The sequence below is a fragment of the Solenopsis invicta genome, chromosome 3 (assembly GCF_016802725.1).
Source record: "Solenopsis invicta isolate M01_SB chromosome 3, UNIL_Sinv_3.0, whole genome shotgun sequence".
In the NCBI taxonomy this organism is placed as follows: domain Eukaryota; kingdom Metazoa; phylum Arthropoda; class Insecta; order Hymenoptera; family Formicidae; genus Solenopsis; species Solenopsis invicta.
Window position 1 is genome coordinate 873,396 of NC_052666.1, and position 20,276 is coordinate 893,671.

General features: G+C 39.3%; 3 protein-coding genes across 4 annotated transcripts; 1 reads left to right on the forward strand and 2 right to left on the reverse strand.

The window, feature by feature from the left end:
- LOC105208242 (chromodomain-helicase-DNA-binding protein Mi-2 homolog) lies at window positions 1-12,177 on the reverse strand. 2 transcript variants are annotated; one of them, XM_011178044.3, is made up of 24 exons: window positions 11,445-12,177; window positions 8,991-9,082; window positions 8,718-8,840; window positions 8,329-8,625; window positions 7,938-8,231; window positions 7,608-7,859; window positions 6,875-7,028; window positions 6,576-6,761; window positions 6,239-6,428; window positions 5,777-6,150; window positions 5,527-5,696; window positions 5,221-5,446; window positions 4,664-5,127; window positions 4,055-4,508; window positions 3,548-3,865; window positions 3,119-3,427; window positions 2,752-3,020; window positions 2,468-2,559; window positions 2,029-2,215; window positions 1,670-1,942; window positions 1,264-1,542; window positions 944-1,188; window positions 447-732; window positions 1-318 (listed from the first exon to the last, which is right to left on the reverse strand). In XM_011178044.3, exons 1-24 carry the CDS (start codon window positions 11,479-11,481, stop codon window positions 1-3), a joined length of 5,889 nt encoding a protein of 1,962 aa, XP_011176346.1. In that variant the 5' UTR covers window positions 11,482-12,177. The 2 variants fall into 2 exon arrangements, with proteins under 2 accessions (XP_011176346.1, XP_011176344.1); XM_011178042.3 differs by having other exon boundaries at window positions 6,866-7,028; window positions 11,445-11,481.
- Window positions 12,178-12,806: 629 nt separating this feature from the next.
- Window positions 12,807-16,239, forward strand: LOC105208241 (mitochondrial import inner membrane translocase subunit TIM44). The gene is made up of 7 exons (XM_011178041.3): window positions 12,807-13,102; window positions 13,576-13,728; window positions 13,787-14,032; window positions 14,107-14,311; window positions 14,380-14,522; window positions 14,629-14,992; window positions 15,077-16,239. The coding sequence occupies exons 1-7, from the start codon at window positions 13,100-13,102 to the stop codon at window positions 15,322-15,324; spliced, it is 1,362 nt and encodes a 453-aa protein (XP_011176343.1). The 5' UTR covers window positions 12,807-13,099; the 3' UTR covers window positions 15,325-16,239.
- Window positions 16,240-16,406: 167 nt separating this feature from the next.
- Window positions 16,407-20,270, reverse strand: LOC105208240 (targeting protein for Xklp2 homolog). Its single transcript, XM_011178040.3, has 2 exons — window positions 19,731-20,270; window positions 16,407-18,910 (listed from the first exon to the last, which is right to left on the reverse strand). Exon 2 carries the CDS (start codon window positions 18,827-18,829, stop codon window positions 16,556-16,558), a length of 2,274 nt encoding a protein of 757 aa, XP_011176342.1. The 5' UTR covers window positions 18,830-18,910; window positions 19,731-20,270; the 3' UTR covers window positions 16,407-16,555.
- Window positions 20,271-20,276: the final 6 nt, after the last annotated feature.

A 20,276-nucleotide genomic window follows, 5' to 3' on the forward strand; every position in this document is an offset into this window, starting at 1 on the left:
TCACGAACCTGTAAAACCTTGCGGTGGTTGCCCCGGAACTGAGTATTGTGGTCTAAAATTCCCGAAATTAACAGCACCCGCGAATGAAGCCGGCAATTGTCCTCCAGAGAAACCAGCCGGAAATTGTTGAGCTAGTAATGCAGCCTGTCCAGTCTGCGAACTAGTACCACCGGGCGCAGTAGCCGCCAGACGACTCAATATCGACCTTTCTGACATCTGAAGTCTCTGAGCGACTGGTGGGATACGGGCCAAAGTTGCTGGCAAACGACTCACGTCTGATTTCATATCAGACAACAACTCTTCCAATTGATTTAACACCTATAGAAAAGAACACAAACACATTTAGATTATCATTGCATCGGGGAAATTTATTTTATTATTATTATTAATAATAATAAATTAATATTATTATTAATATAATAATGTTTGGATTTAGTTGAACCGACCTTATGTAATACAGCATTCGCCGGTTTATTACCGGCGAGACTCTCTTTACTAAGATGTTGATGGGATTCAGCAAGACATTCAACCTCGGCAAATCGTGCATTAAGACTCATAGCAGGATGATTAGGATCCTGCGTGAGATTCAAGTAGGCAGCTCGCCTTAATTGTTCTTCGATTACCAAAGCTTGTTCTAAAAGTTTAAAACGCCTGGCCAAGAACTTGTTCTTTATCTCCAAAAAGTTGCCTTTCCCCATATCCATCTTAAATGGTTCGTTGATAATCGCAAACCTGTAATAAACATGATAATTTAGTATAAATAAAAATAAGAGAATTTTTAAGTAATAATAATTAATGACCACTTCATGATCTTGAAACTAGAATTTTCATTTAGCAATTTACAGGAATACGCATCTTGTATTTGCTGTAACTCTAAGATATTAAGCACTCCAAGGTAACCAACTATTATCAAGGACTATCTATAAAGGAAAGTTTTTATTACCGAATATCATTTTGAATGTCCTGCCAGCGTCCATAACCATGCGTGACAATACCAGCCAAGAGCCAATAATCGTGTCGGCGATGCCAGATATCATATTCGCGCCCCGGCACTGCAGCCTTTTCTTCATTCAGCCAAAGCGTGTGTAATTCTGTGAAACCACCGTCGGCTATGTTAAACATGAATTTACGCTTAGGCTTAATTACTTCTTCAGAGTCTTTGACATCTTTTTCTTTGTTATCTTTCTCCTAGAAAAGAAAGCAGTGTAAGTTGAATTGACAAGACACAAACTCTTTTACAATTTCGCACGTGTATGTACGTACTTCTCGCTTTTCAACTTCTTCTTCGTCATCTTTCACAATAACAACATCTTCTTCTGGTTCGGATTTCTTTATCTCACTATTCTCCGCTTTTTCGTCATGTTTTGCTACAACTTTCTCGTCTTTTACATCGGATTTGTCCTTTTCCTTTTCTGCGATCTCCATTTCAGTATCTTTCTCTTCTTTTTTAGATTCCTCCTTTTCCTTGTCTTTCTCAGAACTCGCTTCCTCTTCCTCTTTAGAACTCTTCACGTCTTCCTTTGAGTCTTTCGCATCACCACTCTAAAAAAAAAAAACCCACAATAATAATTACCTGTTGATATATTTATAAGAAGTACAACTTTGGTAAGCTTCATATTTAGTTAAGTAAATAAACGATACTTTTGCAATAAAATTAACTGATACTAACCTCTTTATCCTTTGGTTCATCCTTGCATTCCTTGACTTCAGATGAATCAGAATTCGTTTTATTAGTCTCGTTAGCCGCACCAGAGGTAGAAGTAGGAGTTGGTGTAGCAGCAGGGCTAGGACTGGGGGCATTCGAAGTAGCTGGAGTAGCACTAGTGCTACTAGTACCTGTTGCTGCATCTCCAACTCCCTCTCCAACCTTAACGGGCTCTACTGGTTTGCGTATCATTTCCGGCATTGAATAATAGCCGTTAATGTGTTCAAATTCCTGCACCTGTAATATCAAAAATATTTTTCAAATATTCTTGCTCTATAACAAAGTAAAAAGATAGAAATTCAATATAATTTAACAATTTTTACCTTCTTCCTAATCAATGACATGACACCGATTCTCGTTAATACATGTTGCCGACTAAGACCTTCTCGTGGAACACCATCAGCAAATGTTTCAGCATTGTCAGCGCCTGGTTCGCAGAGGTGTCGCATAAAGAGAGAAACATAGGCTTTAAAATTCTTCTCGGACTTGCCGCGCAGATCTCGCACCAACCTAAATAGTTTTAATAAAAAAATGCATGTTATGTATAGGTCGTGTAAAAATAGCGAAATAATTTCTAGTCGCAATGCTATAAAGCTGACATCAACTAAAAATAAATTCTTGCTTCAAATATAAAAAAAAATTAAACAAGATTAAAATACATACATACATACACACATACATGTGTATTTTCATCTTGTTCAATTTTTTATATTATATAAATATAGATTTATACAAACACGATAATCTTAAAAAATGACTTACCATTGAGAATTAAATGCGTCTTGAGGCGGCATTCCATAACGCATAATTGCATTGAGGAATGCCTTCCGTTGTCTAGCATTAAAACCTAATACCTGTAAAAAATATAAATGTAACAGAAAGAACGCAAAGCATGCAAGAGTATTGTAATTCATACAGACAACTCATATTAAATAAAAATTATTTTACTATAGCATTTTACTGGGTCGTAATTATTCTCAAGTTTAAAATTTGAAAATTCACAAAAATAACATATATACATAAAATATTATATTTTTAATACCAACCTCAATATTTCCATTTACTCTGGCAAGTAGAGGTGGCAAAGGTCTATCTTTCTCGTCGCGTCGCTCCAATCTTCGTCTGCTTCTGCGAGACAATAAGTCTCCGTCACCCTTCTCATCGAAGTCATCATCCTCCTTGTCGTCGTCACTAGGTGCGCTAAAGTCACTATTATAATCTGACAAATTTTCTTGCCATGGCTGGTCATCTCTTGCCCCTTGGTCACCGGTTACACCACCATCCGTGTAATTAACTTGTTTCCTTACTCGTTTTCCTACAATTAATTAGATATGCATGAAAATATGTGTATGAACATTAATAGAAGTTTGAATATATTGCTTTAACATGTATCATGTATCAATGCAAATGTACCTTTTCCAAGTGTTCTAGCGATATCTTCCTGCTGCTGTTCGTAATGATGTCTAAGCAGTTTGATCCAATACGCTGGATCTGTATTCTCCGCTTCCTGCTTAATTATCTCCGTATCTGCTTCTTCCTCTGTTTCACCTTCCTTTGTTACATACGAGGCAACCTTGAAGGAACTTAAGTACTCGTTAGCCCAATTCTCCTTCTGCTCAATGCCCTCCTTACTTCTGTCCAGTAATTCAGCGACAGCCTTGTCGTCGTAATGTATAGCTTCGTCTTCCTTGCCCTCTTCTTCCTTAAATAATTCCTCCGTACCTGAAAATAAATTTATCTCATTAAATTTATTATACAAAGATACATGATTGTTGAACATGTATTATTTAGCAGCAATAGATATTTCATTATTAGTTTATTAATAGCGTTCATAAAGCTTACCAAAACGTAAAATATCATCAAGCTCCTGTTTACTAAAGTTGGCGCCTTTGCCGCCCATGCCTGGTCTCACAACCAAGTGAGTGAGCATCATCTTGCGCTTAGCTACTTGCGTAACTCTTTCTTCTACAGAATTACGTGTGACAAATCGGTAGATCATAACTTTGTTAGCCTGGCCTATCCTATGAGCTCTACTGAATGCTTGAATGTCGTTGTGTGGATTCCAATCGGAATCGTAAATGATCACAGTATCTGCCGTTGCTAAGTTGATACCTAAACCACCAGCGCGCGTAGAAAGTAAGAAGACGAATTGCTGTGCACCTGTAAAATAAATTTTTGATTAAAAAAGTAGATAAATAATTTATTCTTTTCTATGTTTTATCACAAATTATAATAGTGAATTTAAAAATAAAAATCTATCTAGCTTATTTTCAAAGTTCTTATTTAAAAATAGAAAAAAATATAATCTTACAAAATAAAAATACGTATATAGACTTGAACAATACTTGCCAGGAGCGTTAAATCTATCGATAGCTTCTTGACGTTGCGCTCCCGTTATATTACCGTCTATTCTTTCGTATTTGTAACCTTCACCCTCCAAATAATCTTCGAGGATATCTAACATCTTAGTCATTTGAGAGAATATAAGAACTCGATGTCCGTCATCTCGAAGTTTTTTCAGCATCTTACTCAATAAAACTAATTTGCCTGCTGCTTTAATTAGAGCTGATGTCTCGTAACTTCCGTTTGGTCCGGTCGGTGCTTCTTGCGATGCAGCGGGGAACAAGTACGGGTGATTACAGCATTTCTTGAGATCCATCATTATATTTAACAACGATACTTGCTGACCACCTCCCTTTGGATTAAGAGCTTCAAAGTTCCTTGTTAATATGTATTTGTAATATTTCTTCTGCATCGGCGATAATTCGACACGCACAATAAATTCAGATTTGCTAGGCATGTTCTATAAAAAAATATATATATATTGTTATAATATTAATATAACACTGATTAAAATATATGATTGTTTACAGATATCTTTTACTAAAACATTTAATAAATAGTCTGAATTGTAAAATTTCATGTGTTGTAGTAATATAATTATACAGAATTACCAACCTTCAATACATCAGCTTTTAATCTCCTCAACATATGCGGACCAAGCATTTCGTGCAGTTTCTTAACTTGGTCTTCCTTTGAAATATCCGCGAATTCGTTTTGGAACGCTGCCAGATCATTGAATTTGTCGCGACATAAGAAATTCAATAAGTGGAACAGTTCCTCCAAATTATTTTGTAGTGGGGTACCAGTTAGCAAAAGTTTATATGCAATATTGTACGAGGCTAGTAATCTAAAGAATTTCGATTGATTCGATTTCAATCTGTGAGCTTCGTCCACAACTAAAACGGCCCAATCAATGGAACCTAAACATGCTGAATCTATCGAGATAAGCTCGTAACTCGTAAGCAAGACGTTAAACTTAATCAGAGATGATCGGATTTTGGAGGCGCGTCCGCTACGCACGGCACCTTCTTCAAATGACAATTCGTTTTCGCGAATCACGATACGGCTATCTTTGTCACCTAAAAACATAAATAAAAACGGAATATTTTACCATTAAAATATATCACTTCTAACTACATGTCAAAGATATTCATAAAAAAGAAGATACTAACCCACATAAGTAACACAATAAAAGTCAGGTGCCCAAGTCTCGAATTCACGTTCCCAATTGATGATAGTAGACAAGGGAACAGAGACCAAAAAGGGCCCTTTGCAATGGCCTTCTTTGTACAAGGAATATAAGAATGTTATAGTTTGAATGGTTTTTCCCAAACCCATTTCATCGGCTAAAATTGTATCTATTCCCTGACCCCACGAGTATCTCAACCAATTTAAACCCTATAAGTTATAAAATTGTATAATGTACCACAAAACTATAAAAACTCGAAAAAATATAATTTTAATCTCTTAAAACTTACCTCCAATTGATAATGATGCAATTGCATTCCGGTCTGATCCAAATAATCTGGCTGTCTTTCGTATTTCTTTTTGAGATCCGTCGTAGGTTTATCCGGCGGTGGCGTGTATCGTTTAGGAGTCCTCTCTTCGTCATCAATTAACTCGCGCGTTTTTGATTTCTTGCCTTTACCTGAATTGCATTCCATTTCTTTTATAAAAGTACGAGGCACTTTACGAGAATAACGAAATTGAATCGAGCATATCTCTCACCTTTTTTCCCTTTGCGCGACGAACTGACATCGCAACAGTTTGCGGCTCTGAGATCTAAGTAATATTCTACAGCCTGTTTCAAACCGGGGATATCTTCGTGCTCGTCTTCCCACGTCGCCTGATCGTAACCGAGTTCTCTCCACTTTACAAGATATGTCGCCCTGCCATCTCTTTGCAATCGATGATTAATCACCCTGTGAACCACCAGCCATTCTGGGCGTACACCATAACGATAGAAACGTTCCTCCAAATTGTACTCATCCCTCTCAGCAGCACCACTATGCTCTTTCAAACGCTTCACACGAGTATCACTTTCATCCAGTGGTTCTTCCAACTTTGGTGGTTCATCCATATCATATTTACGATAATAATTCCTAATTACATAAAAATCATATACATAAGCATAGTATATGTATATAGATATAATTACGCAAATAATATCATTGCTGAAAAGATATCTACCTGTACATAAGAGGATGAAAAACATCAAGTTGTAATTCTGTTATCCAATCGCAATGCCAATAAGACATATCTGCCCACTTAACAAAGAATTCACGCATTTTTCTTTGCTTAGGTGCAGCCTTACTCGTGGAAGGTTCCTCGGATGGAGTGTCTGTACACTCTTTCCATCTCCAAGTTAATATTTTTGCCACTAAAAAAAGTATAAATTTAAATATTAAGATAAATTAATATTTCTGGGCAATCTTAAATGTCTAATGCGTTTAATACTGCATACAGTGGTAAAATACAGTACAATATAAAATTACTAAGGAAACGTATTATAAAAATAATGAAATACCTCTTCCTCTTAATGGTGGACAAGAGCATCTAGGACATTTCCAATCGCCATCAGGAATCTCCGATAGAGGAGGATTCAGACAATGCGTGTGATACGCGCTTGTACAACTATCGCAGCATAATAATTCTCCGCCATCCTTGCACACTCTACAGAATTCCATATGTTCGTCGTCGTCTTCTGCTGCGCCTAACAATACAAATAAAATTATAAATTGTCGCTCACAACGATATCCAAAGATTCGTTTTAGAAAGGAAGGAGAATCAGAGTGGTATGGGAGGACATATGGGTACCTGTAATACCTTCTCCTTCACAATGAGCACAGCTCCACTTCCCTTCGGGCGTCTCTTCCATTTCGGGTTCTAAGCATACTAAATGGTATGCCCTGGGACATGTGTCGCACAATATAATCTCGCCACCTTGCTGACACACTTCACAATAATCCTGATGGTCAGTCTATAGAGAACAAAAAAAAAAAACCCAGAAAATAATTATTCTATTTTAATCAAGATAAAATAATTTACATGATGAAAGATGTATGAACGAAATTAGGACATAATTAAGCACAATTTAAAGCATGTTGCATAAGATGTTATGCAGCTTTAAACATTGCAAAAAGAAGAAAAGTTTATAATTATATTGAGGCAGAGTCAGACAACGTAGCATATGCGTTCTTGAAGTTTTCTAAATTTCCACTTGCAGATACGTAACACGTTTTTATTGCCAATCTTTAAATTTTGCATATATTAAACACATATTATGATCTTTGTTTAACTGAAGTTAAAATTTGTTACGTAACTAATTATCGAGAAGATGGCCTTATATAGAAAGATTTGTGTAAATATTTAAAATTTTTAGAAATTATAAAAATAATTGCAACTATAATAATTAACAAGCATAATGATTAGACATGCGTCGACTAGCAAATTATAAATAAATCTTCAAGCTTTTAGTATGAGAATTACATGACAATCAATGATCGCAAGCATGTTTAAAACAACAATGAACGCATAAGCAAATGCTGCTTAACTCTACCTGGAGACCTTCCTCTCCATCCGGGAATTTAGAAGTCGTTTTTGTCTTCTTCTTTTTCTTGGTCTTGTTGCCGATTTTAGTTTTCGCCTTTCTGCGAACTGGTGGTTCAGCTGGTGGTTCTACCCCACTCTCTTCAACGTTGCCCTTGTTACCCTCAGTACCAGGAGTTTCTTCCGCATCAGCCAACATTTGCTCAAATTCTACGTCTGAATCCGGTGCAGAACCAGCGGCACTCCCTTCCGCTTCTTCATCCTAAATAATTTAAAAGATTTAAGTAAAAATCTAGTCCACATAGAAAATGATTAGAAAAGGAAACAGCGTCGTACATACCGAACTTCCCCGTTTACGTTTCCCAAGCTTAATCTTAAGTGTTGGTACTTTCGACGCCTTTTTCCCTTTCTTTGCTCTCGAACCTCGCGATTTTCTCTTTCTGTCACTATCCTCATCGTCTTCCTCCTCATCTTCGGCTTCTTGCATAGCACCACTTCGATTTGTTCTAGCGTTTCTACTATCATCATCCACATTTGTGGACGAAACATCCGCGTCTGGTTGCGTATGTGGATTTAATTCAGAGAAATCGCGCCACTTGGCTGCCACCAACATCATAAGTTTTGACATTGGAACCTAATCATTTAAAAACAGAAATTATTTAAGTAAATATAATATTAGCTGATAAACGATCATATTGCATGTACAAAACTATCGAAACATAAAGACTCACTTTTGGATTTTCTTTTGCTAAGAGTGGTCTGACGTGTTGTTGAAACAGCTTGTACGTCGTTAAGTTTTGGAAATCAGCGTCGGAATATTCAATTTGTACGTCTGTTAAGCCAAATGTATTGCATACTTCTTCAATGGTGGGCATGCCTGTTGTAGGTTCCTGGCTTTGAGTAGTCGGCGTGTTATGGCTAGAAGATTTTCTGGACGACGATTTTCTGCTTTTTTTGTTGACTGCATAGTCGCTATCCTCGCCAGCCGCGTCACCAGCAGCCGCTTCACCACCACCGAAATCACTTTCCTAAAGTTTCATATAAAATATTCAGCTGAGTAAATGTACAGTTTTAACTTGAGTAACAAGCAAACATATATTACGCAATAGTGTTTCCTTACATCTCCAGAATCAGATTTTTTCTTTTTCTTCTTTTTCTTTCCCTTTTTATCTTCACTGCGTGCTTTTCGCTTCTTGCCCTTCTTCTTTTTTCGCTCTTCAGGCTCGTAATCATCATCTTCTTCCTATAAATTTTCATTTTCTTTAAAATTTTAGACATCAAATATTCAAGTCATTATCAAGATGTCACAAAAATAAGAAATGGTATTATAACTCATAGTTATAAATTATAACATTATCGACTTATTAACAATGCTGTAGAGCGTGTAACTCACTAGTCTTTGAGATTCTTCAGCATCAGACGACCCATCTACTTGCTGGCCAACATTTGATATCTGTCCTCCTGTCTCGTCCATGTCATCCTCTCCTAAAAAAAAGAGATTTAAATATCCAATGTGCAACTGTAAATTCTCTTCCTTCCATCGTAGCAATTAATATCGCTATTTTCTATTGTATTTGCATCTGTGCAAATATTTTGCAAAGATAAAAAAAAGGAAGTCATTCCTTAAACTGGTTTTCCTTGTAAGAGCAATAATGAAAGCAGAATGGCGCAATGACTTCCTCTTATTTTTCCTTCATGAAAGACCTCTGTTGCCACAGAGCAGCGGCAAAATTTCTTTCTTGCAAACGCAGCAATGTTTATTACATCAAACACTCATATAAATCCAACACTTTTTGTACCTTACGAATCACTGTCCAAGCTTTTCGAACGAGTCGTCCAAGCCGACAACTTTCCGGCCGAATTTCGAGTGATAATCTGAGAGAAACGAATTAAATAATAGCGAGATGAAGCTGAACTCGAATTCGACTCGCGTTTCAATTCGTCACTGAAGAGAGACCGAAGACTCGCAGCGGCACGCGACAACGGCCGAATCAATCGCGCTTCGCAACACGGTGCGCGGCGGTGTATCCTTAATAATGTATACACGACGGGCGCGGGGCGCGAGCCGCGAGCGAGAATCTCGGAAAGGTATATCGATGTAAAGGTGAGAGAGAGGCGTGCGCGAGATACACTTTCGGCGGCAGCGGTAGCCGCGGCGACGGCGACGACGGCACCGGGAAGGACTCGCTTCCTCGCGAACGCGAAGGACGAATTTTTGAACTAATCAACGTTCCGCGAGTTGCTCATCGCGAGGGTACATCCGCCATTTTCTTTAATAGGGCCATACGTACGCTACGTACATTTGACATACGGGCGCGCGTACGCGCGCGCGGCCACACACACATGCACGCGGTCGGTCGCTCGCGCGCGCGCGTTTATACGTGTGCGCGCGTGTGCATTTGCGCACGCGCGTATTCGCGCGCGACATCGGCGCGCTTAATTTCCGTCGGCAGCCTACGATTCTACCTACCGAAGGACGTAGGATCCGTTCACTCGCGGGCAAACTTTTCGCGGGACACCGCGGCGGCAGCGACGGCGGCGGTGGTGGTGGTGGTGGTAGTGGTGGTAGTGGTGGTGGAGGTTAGACGCCGGCTAACGCCGACTCGCGCGTGTGCGTGTTCACCTGCGTGCGTGCGTGCACGCGCCGCATACAGCGACGCGACGGGCGTACGTGAAACGCGGATCCATAACTCGGTTTTTTTTTCCTTCTTTTGCGCGGACGCATCGTAACATGGCGCAAATGCAATTATGCCTCGTCGATTGGGAATCGTTCGTCGCCGCGGAACCCGGCGGAGCGAGTGAGAGAAACAGAGAGAGAGGGAGGAGGCGTCGATCTCGCTCCTTTCAACGCGAGCGATTCGCGCGGTGCCCCGTCGACGACCTTAACGAGCGTCTCTGTCGCGAGATCGCGGAGATTGGAGGAGGACGGAGCACAGGAGCCGCCACCGCCGTCGCCGCCGAGTCGGTCATTACCGCGAGTGCACGAGCGCCTTCTTGCAACCATGTTAGATTTGCAAATCGACAACCATGGCTGCGCTCGCGATTTTTGTAACTGCCAATGTTCCGTGACTCATCTATGAATAATTGTAATTCCGGTTACGACGAGAGCGTTTTTCGCCGAGTATGCCGCGATGGGAATCAAGCTCCGCGTGCCGGGAGAGGAGCTGACCAGGATAAAAACGTTCACGATGATTCTGGGACCGAAGATTATACTCGTTCATTGCAGGATTATCGAGAAACGCGTGCCCCCTCCCCTCTCTTCCCGAAAGCCTCGAACGAAATTCCCGATTTCCCACTGTCTCTGACGAGCGCTGGAATGCGCTGATATAAAGTAAACATCACGAAAGACAAATCGAAAGTATCGGAGCTCGGAGCACGCACGGAGGAAGAGAGAGAGAGAGACAGACGGACAGATAGACAGAGAGAGAGACAAAACGCGCACCATGTGCTCTCCTAATCTCGATGTCACTTGCCACCTTTCGCGAAAGGGGGTAACCTCTCTATCTTTGGCGTGCGCGACGGAAAGCTTTGTTGCAGTTTACACCGGCGTCGGTTGACAATCGAAGGTTAGAGACGCCGCGGGGCAGCCGGCTGAAACCGGCGCGACGGCATCGGCGTCCTCGTCATTGTCATCATCGTCGTCGGCGCCGACACGAGAGCCGCCGCGCGATTGACATGGCAGCCATTGACGTGAAAAGCGCGCGTCCCGCGCTGCACTCGGGATCGCTCCACGCGGTGATCGCTCCGGTGTCGTTCGTCTAGTCCCTTGTCTCTTTCTCTCTCTCTCTCTCTCTTTCTCGCTCGCTCGCTCGCTCGCTTCACACATCTCTTTCGCTCTTTCTCTCACCTGCGTAATTCTCGTCCACCTCCTCGTCCGACGCCATTCTCCAGCGAACCCGCTGCTTCTCGGCACCAAGGATGACGAGACAACGAGCACAACACGATCACGACACAGCGGCAACAACGACCGACGACGACAGCGGTAGCGGCGAGACGACGCTTCCCGCTCGGCGACGGGGACGCGCTCGTGCTCTGTCCTGCTCCTCTCCGTTCGCACTCTGTCCTTCACCTCTCTGTTCGCACTCCGTTCACCCTGTCCTTCTCACGGGCGCGCGAAAAACCCCACGGAAGCGCAACACACACACGGCAACCTGCTCCTCCGTGCGGCCCGACTGACCTGACTTTCGGCGTGTCGTCGCTCGGTGTATACTCTCGCACGGTACACGCACTGTACCGCGTACTGTATGTGTACACGACGCGAACGCTATTTCGCCGCCGCTACTGTTTCGCCATCGTCGCACGATTCGTCGTTTCCCCTCGTTCCACTCTCCCTCCTCGCGCCGAGCGACGAGACTGTGCGCGAAGCTTTTCCTCTCCTTTCTCTCTTTCGTCCTCTCCTCTCGCTCCACCGTGTGCACCGATTCCGACGCGCGGCGCGGATTCTCTTCTCACCACGAGAGCGCTCCTCCTCGACAAAGTACCGACGGTTTCTCCTCTGTCCTTTCTCACCTCTTCCTCACCCCCTCAGCCCCTCGATTACCTCTCTGTCATTCTTTCCTCATCTTGTCTATCTTTCTATCTATCTATCTATCTACCTGCCCATTATACCGCCACGTCGAATTGCGTTTCGCGTTCCCTCTATAGGCGAGTTTTTTAATTCATCGATTAATCAATGTTGCATATTATGCGCAAATGCAACTCTGCTATATATGTAAAAAAAAGTTGCATTTGTGCAAACAGTTGCAATGTGATCGATCAATTTGATGAAGTAGAGAACTCATCGCCTTATCTTTCCACGTGTTCATGCTTCCATACAGCTTTTGCCATTCTATTGAAACGTTTTCAGAAAATTAAAAATTCTTTTATAATTTCTGTAAGATCGAATCGATTCAATTAACGTTAGACATTGCCATTCGAAGCAAGATTTTTGTCGCTAAACAATTTCAAATTTTATCTGTATTAGTAAACTGGAATAGAGAATAATTAACGAATTATGATTAATCTCACGAATCCCGATTAACTTTAAAAAAATCGACGGATTATAAATTTATGAATCGCGCAAACTGCAAAACTTGACACTGATGATCGCACTATTTTATTTTCCCTGTCCACGTTTTCTGTAAATTTATAGTTATTTATAAAAAATATAATACTTTCAATTAATTATTAATTTTTTGTTCAAAATAATTAACAAACTAACTTGAAATTGATCAGTTTTGCAATTGATAAACTCATATAAAATTTAAGCGGCCAATTTTTAGGTTAAGACCGGCTCATAAAATTTGTTCGAAATAACCTGGTTACTTTTTTTGGCGGCACCGTTCTAGAGAAAACAGTGCGGCCAACGCAGGTGTAACTCTAACCTAACTTCTGAAGCTTGACGTTTTTGGCTGTAGAGGCTGCCACCGTGCGATTCGTTTTATTTCTCTGGTTTCGTCATACACGGCGCACGGCGCATTCACGAGGACTTTTTGACGAAATTGCAGATAAATCTTTCGTAAAATGGTAAATAAGTTGAATTACTAACTAAACCGGTGTTCCTCGATAACTTGATTCCGCAAGCAAAACGTCCCGCATACGTCATTCGATAATCACGCGTAAATTCACAATTTCGTTCGCAAAGACCGGTGTTTTTGCCATGAACGTGAAGGTTATTTTTTCCTCTAAGACTTTCCATTCATGAAGCTCGTTTGCACGATTTCGCGATAATTGCTTGCGATTTACAGTAATCTGCCTGCGAAATTTTCTTTGCTTGCGAAAAAAAACTGATTAACTACATTTATGACTAATGAATCATTATTAATGAGATGTATATATTGAATGACGCACGTTTTTTGTGATGAGATTTATCATTAGGCATGAAACGTTGAATAATATCTATAAAAAAATTTGCGTCCACTTGATCGTCAATAAGATGCACGAATAACGAGCGTTATCCAAATGATTAAAAATATGGGTTGTAATTGATGTTGCAATAGTTGCAGAACGTGGCGTCATGCAGAAGGAATTTAAAGGGAGCTGCGAGATTGGTGCGATCAGCGAGGAGCTTGAGAGATGGCTCGAGGGAACGTGTGCTGTCGTCTACGCTTCCATCGACGTCGGTGGAATCGCTCAGTGTGCAAATGCAGTCGGTAAGTTCCTTGTCCTGGAAAGAAACCACAGTGATAATAAGTAACTATATTTTTATAGTTTCGACTGTATTCAAACCCAGCACGGCGGCCAAGCTTTCTGTCTCAATTTGTCGAAAACATCAAACAGGAGATGCAGAAGAACAAGGAAATGAAGGAAACGTTGAAAAAGTTCAGAGAAGAAACTCAGAAATTTGAGCAATCGGAGGCGTTGAAATCAGCACGAGAAAAATTTCAAGCTGTTGAATCTGAAGCTAGCAAAGGTTCAGAAGTGATAAAAGAAAAACTGGATACGGTTAAAGAAAAGGTATATATCACAACGTCAAGTTGTATATACAGTAGTTTTATGCATATATAACTATGTAAGTTTATATTTAAAAGGTGCAAGAAGTTATTGAGGAAGCAAGCAAGTCTGAATTAGGTAAACGTGTTGGTCAATTAGGCGAGGAAATTACGAAATCGGCTAAAGGTGCAGCAGAGACGATTTCCGAAAAGAGCCAAGCACTTGGTAAGACGGGAGCATTTCAAACGATATCGGATACCGCGGAGGCCGTACGGAATGAACTTGATCAACATGGAATTCTAGGTAGATAGATTTGGCTGAATAGACAGGGAGTAAAAAGCAAGTTTAAATTTCATTATTGCTTGATGCAGGCAAAGTTTACGTTCCACCTAAAAAGCTAAGAAAGAGAAAAGAAGTGCCAATAGAGCCTAGAGAAATTATGCCTGATGAAAAGTCGAAACATCTGGAAATGCACAAGGATTACATGTTTTCCAATGCTTGGCAAAATTTTAAGGTACCTATTATACGATATAATAAATTGCATATAACGTATAAATAAACAATATTTGATGTACTTTAATAAATGCCTCTATTTAACGATATCGGATGTTCTTTTAAAGGATAATAATCCATACGTAAATAAGATAATGGATTGGAAGATAAAATACGACGAATCAGATAATGCCGTACTACGCGCTTCCAGATTGCTTACGGATAAAGTTTCGGACATTATAGGCGGACTGTTTCAAAAGACCGAGCTATCGGAGACGCTTACCGAGATCTGTAAACTGGATCCTGCTTTTAGTAAAATACAATTCTTGAAGGATTGTGAGACCGACTTCATCCCGAATATTCTCGAGGCGATGATCAGAGGCAACCTTGAGATCCTGAAGGATTGGTGCCACGAAGGACCTTACAACATAATCGCACAACCGCACAAAGAAGTAAAAAAGTTAGGTCATTATTCAGATAGTAAAATTTTAGGTACGTATTTACATAAAATTCGTCATAAAATTGTACAATGCTGTTTAAAAATTGTAAAAAGTAAAGAAAGAATATCGATTACAGATATTGATAATGTGGATCTAGTGATGGGCAAGATGATGGAACAGGGACCGGTTCTAATAATTAGCTTTCAATCTCAGCAAATCATGTGCGTGAGAAATTCGAAGAACGAGGTGATCGAGGGAGATCCCCAGAAAGTGATGCGCGTCAATTATGTCTGGGTAATGTGTCGTGATCGAACGGAACTCAATCCCAAGGCTGCATGGCGTTTACTCGATCTCAGTGCCACCAGTACAGAGCAGTTGGTATAGTGCGCGAACGAACAAAATACAGAAACTGGAGTACTCGAAAGTTCACACGACTAAATAGAATCGTTGCGTAGTGGTGTCACTCGTGTACATTGCCGTTATCATTTGCATTAAGTGACCAAACGTGATAAAAATTTTTTAATGATCATGTTAAATGATCTAGTGTATATGATGCACAGCGTCTTTTCTGTTTGAAATTGAAATGTTTATTTATGTATGCAAGGTTTTAGCAACGTAATATTTGTAAATTTTAATTATACGTGATGTAAGTACGTACATGTTGCTAAGTTATTACTTGCAAAATAATATTATTTATAAATCCATCGAAATCACATTCTATACGATTTGCGATATGTAATTTGCTATTATTTATAAAAAAAACTGATAATTAAGATAATATCTATCGTGCGCAGAAACATCGAATAATTTGATTGCGTTTTACTGATTAATGTTATATATTTTCTCTTTAACACACAAAATTTTCATGTTATTTTATTCTTTTATATATAACTTTGTAAAAGCATTGGACATTTAGAAGAATTTATGTTGCAAAATGATAAATATTAAGATGTATTTTCATAAAATATTCGCATTGTTGATTATATAAATAGCAAATTTTGCATTGACAGTAAATTGAAGACAAGGTTGTATTGCACGATTAAAATTTGACATTTTCTTTATGTTAAAATCAATAACGTAAAGATCTCAAAAACTAAAACTGTTCTTCCCATCATGTTAAAAATATGACGATTCTGTACAGCACGAGATACGATGGATATATCTAATATTAGTTGGAAGTATATTCAAATACATCTGTAATGAAATTATATATATGAATGTACATATGTATGTACAAGCTGATATTAACAAATGATTATAGTGTACAATGATGAAATTATAGAGAACTGTTAATTATTTTTTAAAGACTATTTTTTTAAATATTACAAGTTTTAAGCTTAGATTGGTTTGAATCGAAATAGAATAAAATAACGATATTCAACGAATAAACAAACGGTTATAGTATTATTTTTCTATTTAAGATAAAAACTATCGCATGTAGGAAAGCACTTGTACCATTAAGAAAATTACCATTAAATCTAAACTAGATCTTTTTATTCATATAACATTATAGTGTGTTATAACTTTATATAAAATATACAAGGCGAGTTACGATATTATATATAATTTTGAAGCAAAATATTCTAATAAATGTTCACGTTTTAATGCGTCATATTCATGTTTGCTTTGATCTGAGTTTACTTGCAAATGCAGGACTCTGCGGATCGGTCAGCGGTTTCGTTGCTTTGACAACCATCGGGGATTTGTATATTGGCATCGGTTTGGCTTTCACCTCCGCAAGCTTGCGCAGTTTCGTCTGCATCATTTTCTCGGATTCGAGTCTCTGTTTTTCTGCTTCTTGACGCTTTGCCTCCTCCTCCATTTCCTTACGTCTCAGTTTCTCGTTAAATTCGTATCGTTCTTTCGCCCGTTTATCAGTATTCAATGTCAATGGATAGGCTTTTAATGGTGCTTTCTGTTTATCAATAGTGTTTTTTGTTTTTTCTTTATTCTCGCTCTGTGTTTTAGAAGAATCAATGTTCGGCTCTCTGTTCTCCTGATCTTCAGCTCGTTCGTTCTTCGTATTCTTGTCCTTCGTCAAAAGATGCTCTTTAGATCTACCACGAACCATTACGGGTTTGAAAATCGGCGCTGGATTTGCGCGAAATACGCGCGCTCGTTTATCTTCTTCGAGCACCTGCTTTACCAACTGCTCCTTTTTTTCAAACACTTTCTTGTCCCGATTATCAAAGCTGAATGGACATGGTAGAAGTATTTTCTTATTCTTATTCTGCTGTTGCTGCTGCTGCTGCTGTTTGGCCGGCGGCGTCGGTGGCTTCGAGAAATTTGGCACTGGTCTGGCATGGAATTCTGGTTTCGCCTCATTGGCCTCTTGCAGACACTTCAATCGTTGCTCCTTTTTTATTTGCATATCCTTGTTACGCGCCTCAAAGCTGAATGGCACGATACGTGTCACGTTTTTCGTAATGCCGTTATTATTCGGCACACCAAGGAATGTTATTTCCTCCCGTTTTACAATAATACCTGCAGGATCGGTCACCAATACCTTCGTGACCATGTTCTTTGAATCGGGTAACACTTTATCGCGATGTGGTGGCGGATTTTTGGGTTGAATCGAATTTGTGATAGAAACATTTTCATTAGATTTTGTCACAGGCTTATGCGCTACTGCCATCGATTTCCTTACGAAACCGATCGTCTTCCGCGATCCTCGCAGCACGTTAGGTGGTATCGGATTGGCCTTTATCTGATACTTCTTCATTTCCTCAATTTCCAGTTTTTCACGCTCTTCCTGGCTCAGCACGGTAACAGGACGCGCCCTGTTCTTTGAGATAAGCGCCGGCGAAATCGGTATCGTTGGTTTCAAACGATTTTGCATCAACTTTGACATGTTAAGCGGCATTGTCATGTTCGCCTTACTCCTAGTGCGAAAACGCTCGGGCGTGTCATTTTGGAAGCGCGATACCGCCTCCGCCAGACTGACGTATTTCTTGCTACCTGACAGTCTACGTTTTTGCAAACTTGGTCTGTGATTGCACCAAGTAAGAACTGTGTGCTTATTTGAAGACTGTCGATTATCTTTTTTGTCTTCAACTGTAGCATCCACATCATCCTGATCGTTCTCTTTCTTAATTTTCTTATTATCCGTCGATTCTTCTGGTTCATCTTTTAACTCTTCAACTTCCACATTGTGTTCATTATTGTCTATTTTGTTACATTTTTTAGCATCTTTTACATGTTCCTCATTATTCTTCTCATTATATTCCTCATTTTCCTGCTTATTTTGCTCTTTAGCTTGAGAATTATCTACTACATTATTTGGTCCCTTGAAAGTATTGTTCTTGGATTCATTTTTATCTTGCTTAAACAGAGCTTGATTAACCAATGGTCGTTTCATGTTTGCAGACGTGTCATTGTTCTGAGTACAAATGTTTCTGTTAACCTTTGTGGATCTTGGTAAATTTTGTTGATGTGGAACACATTTATTCGGCACACTGCGACACCCAACAGATCTGGAGGATTTAGCAATTTTAGACATATTAGGTGTCTTGAAAACGACTGGCTCCTGGGTAACAGTTTTGTTAAGTGCTTCTCGAGTTTTAAATGGTTTTTTACAAAGTTCAAGTTTCTTCATCGCATCGCTGATGACCTCTTCGTAAGTGGTCTCTTCTACTACTTCCTTATTATTACGACATTTAGGGGAGATTACTTTGACAGGAGTACTTTTCACAACATCCAACTCTGCCTGTGCCTTTATGTCATCAGTTTCATTTTCAAGCTGAGCATTCTCTGTATTTATGGAAGTAAATTTCTCTAAGGGTTCATGCATGTCATGCATTTGTTCAAAGAAATCTGGTATCCTTGCTGGGCTGCAGGTCGTAATGAAATCTACATATTGAGGTGCGCAGACATCAAAGTGATCCTCCATTGTTAGTGTATACAAAATTATATATGTATCAGGTCATAAAAATAAAAACAATCGCTATGTCACTCAGTAGTAATTAATAATCTGCAACATAAAAATTTGATATCTTAAATTACAAAGATGTCTTCAGCATTGAAAATAACAAAAACATCAAGTGTCAAACGACTCCGCAATTTATATCAAAATTTATTTTAAGATATCAAATTAAACATAACTTATATGCCTTCATTTCGAAATTATAACTTTAAATTTTAATCATTCTCAAGCTATGATGGTACACAAATTTGATAAGTAAATGCAAACAAGATCTGTTATTAAATAATTATATTAGAGCATTAAAACTTGACAATTATTTCAATGTGACACTTCAATCTTATTTACATATGTAAAATTTTAAATCTTTGCCTGCATTCTGATATATATTGCCTATACTAAAAATCTTTAATATACTTAATATAAATCATAGATTTTCAATACTAGCAATAAATTTTGTATACTTTACTAATCCAAGAAGCACAATACCAATCTTTACACTCGTCAAAATACATAATATTTGATGTCATATTTACATCAGACTAATAGCTTCAAATCATTGTCAATGATGAATCTAAGAAATTCCTTACATAAAAGATATCAGAGGAATAAATCTAAGAAATTCCTTACATAAAAGATATCAGAAGAATAAAATTGCAAATCTTGAATAGTGCAACTTGCTTAAACTTGCTCATCTCTTGTAAATAATTGAATAAAAACAACGGCAGGTTTTTAATAGCAAGAAAAATATTTATCAACATTTACGGTTAAACAGTTCTTTTATTTTATTACTCATAATACGAATGAGTTAGGTCGCAGATCCAACATTATTGTTGTAGGATCGAAGGAAAGGCAAGTGCAACGTACTTACATGGGACCATTTATGTGCGTTTTTTACGACTCCCGTCACGCAAATTACTCGTCAAGAACTCGTGTGCGTTTCCTCTCCCTGCGATCCTTGCCGTTGCTTTCGGCCCGTACGCTCGAGACCCAGGTTGATCACAAAAATCCTTGAAGACGGGACAGGACGGACAGAGCAAACATCTCACAGCAGAGCCAACGACAAAGTCAAACGTACGTTGCACACGTTCAAGTTTGAATCTTTCCAGTATCTCATCCGGATTGGCGCGTTGTTGCTAGCCGGGTAGGAAGTTTCGCGCATGCGTATCGGGCGCAATGTCTTATTCGAGCAAAAAAAATCAATACCGTTGAATACTGGCTTTCTTCCAATAGTTTCTGAAAATTACGCCAATTTCAGTATTAAATAATATTATCCTCTCGCCCGCTCTTTTCCGTTTCTTTGTGAAGAGTTGCTGTCGAGATTTTCGCGCTCGTAATATCTCGCGTGCGCGAATTCCGTTCGCGCACAACAAAAAGTGAATTTTGCGCATGCGCGACAAATTCACCAGGTCACACT